Genomic DNA, 2,075 nt, shown 5'->3' with positions numbered 1-2,075 from the left:
AAAAAAAAAAGAGGTGTGTCTCATATCCTTTGTTGGAGAAACAAAAAAGTGTGAATAAATGATTAAATAATTACCAAGAATTTCAAAAAAGGGAGCCAATTAATGTCAAAAGCTACAGCAGGGTTAAAGAGAGTAAATAGGGAAAATAAAGACAATGTTATTCAATTTCATTTAGATCCTGGTGGCCTTACCTGACACTGACCTCAATGGTGAGGTAAAAAATTAGGCTGTGAGGTATTCCAGCTTGAAAAAATAAAGTGGCTCAACATAAAAGGGTCATCATGAACAACAACAATTAAGGCAAGGAAAAAAAAGAGATCTAAGGGAAGACCTGAACATGTATGCTGACAGAGGGAAAGGAGTCAATGGAAAGATAACCAAGTTACAGAAAGTGACTGGAAACAAAAGCAGGGAACAAGGAAAGCCGAGCCTTTGACATGAGGGGTGCTTTTTTCCTCTGGGGAGGAGTACTTCTCTGAGAGATGAGCAAGGGAGTTGAGGGATCCTGAGTGGGATGGGAAAGAAAGTGCCTGCAAATTGAGAAGCATGGGCAGTTGAAGGAGACGAAGAAAGTCAGCAAGAGACAAAAAGAATTCTAGCAGCAACGAGGGCTTATTAGCTGGACTCGGAAATACAAATTTGCAAAGATCCAATCAGCACATTTAGTGACTCCCTAAACCACCTCAGAAGCCTGGAAGGCCATGAGGAGACCTGCCTAAATAACTCAGGTTGGGAGGGCCGAGATCCATACCTAGCCAGCTTAGGCTGGTTCAGTACTCTCGTGACTATCCTGGGTCCTTTTTCAACAGAATTCTCCTAAAGTTTGTTAAATTTAAAACCTGATGGCCACTTTTAAAGCCATGTTCTTAAAACAATGTAATGAGATACTTTTCCTTAAATACTAAGACAATAAAATAAGAAATTTTTACATGTAAAACATCATCAACTGTGAAAAGTCAGAAGGATTAATTGACACACAAAACTCAGAATGTCACTCACCTGGCGGCTTCCGGAAAACCCATCTTGTAAAGTGTTACAACCACAGCTCCTCCAAGGCCTAAATTATGCTGCAGAGCCACCTTTGCACCAGGAACTTGCCTCTTTCCGGCTTCCCCTCTCAGCTGCCAGCAGAGTTCTGCACACTGAGCAAGACCTAACAAATCGAACACAGAGCACTGAGTCTGTTGGATCAGAAAGCTGCTTCCACCAGCATTCTCAAGCCAAAAAAGGGATGTTTGTGACTTTAAATTAAAGCATTTGATTAAGCTGAGACAACATTTGTGTAAATAGTAACTTCTCTTAAAACACTGAAGGGTTTTGCAGCTAGTTATTTTCTCTCTAAATTTCTTTCCTGCACTCTTTCAACTTACTCAACCTGTCGTTTTCTGGCATGTTGAAAGACAAAACACTGAATCTACAATTCTCTAGTCCAGGGAAAATGGCATAAAAATAATGTAATTTTACCATTTTTAATGTATTAAAAGAAAATAAACAAGGATTTGGAAGTTCACATTCCCTAAAAAGTTTAGCTGGTATGGGAAATTTTTCCTATTATTTTCCTCCAAGTAGTTCCCAACAAGCCTGGCACGGTGGCTCAAGCCTGTAATCCCAGCACTTTGGTAGGCGGTGGATCACGAGGTCAGGAGATCAAGACCATCCTGGCTAACACGGGGAAACCCCATCTCTACTAAAAAAAAAAAAAAAACACACACACACACACAAAAGAATGAGTTGTTTTCCAGACCTATTCACAGCTACTCACAAGAAAAGTTCCGGATTCACAAGGATAACATTCTGTCCCCTGAATAATAAAATCAAAGATGTTTAGAGCTGAAAGGAACTTACTGATGTAAACACTGAGAAACACAAAGGTGAATGGTTACAAAGCAGGCTAATTCCAGAGGTGAAGTTAGAACCCATGATTCTAGATGTACATTTGTTTGCCTTTCTATCGGACCAGCTATTAAAGGAGAGCTGGGTTAAGAATGTTCTATCAGGGCCGGGCGTGGGGGCTCACGCCTGTAATCCCAGCACTTTGAGAGGCTGAGGCGGGCAGACCACGAGGTCAAGAGATC

The 2,075-nt window shown here is 40.9% G+C and overlaps 1 protein-coding gene across 1 annotated transcript in view; it reads right to left on the bottom strand.

The window, feature by feature from the left end:
* SCP2 (sterol carrier protein 2) overlaps window positions 1-2,075 on the bottom strand; it is a 144,252-nt gene that overhangs the window by 37,455 nt on the left and 104,722 nt on the right. Inside the window, exon 11 of the mRNA XM_011973780.1 lies at window positions 1,000-1,153. Within this exon, the coding sequence (XP_011829170.1) occupies window positions 1,000-1,153 (154 nt within the window). The remainder of the gene's footprint in view (window positions 1-999; window positions 1,154-2,075) is intronic.

Source organism: Mandrillus leucophaeus, unplaced genomic scaffold (assembly GCF_000951045.1).
Source record: "Mandrillus leucophaeus isolate KB7577 unplaced genomic scaffold, Mleu.le_1.0 Scaffold14, whole genome shotgun sequence".
In the NCBI taxonomy this organism is placed as follows: domain Eukaryota; kingdom Metazoa; phylum Chordata; class Mammalia; order Primates; family Cercopithecidae; genus Mandrillus; species Mandrillus leucophaeus.
The sequence above is the reverse complement of the archived record's forward strand: the minus strand, read 5'-3'. Positions and strand labels throughout refer to the sequence as shown.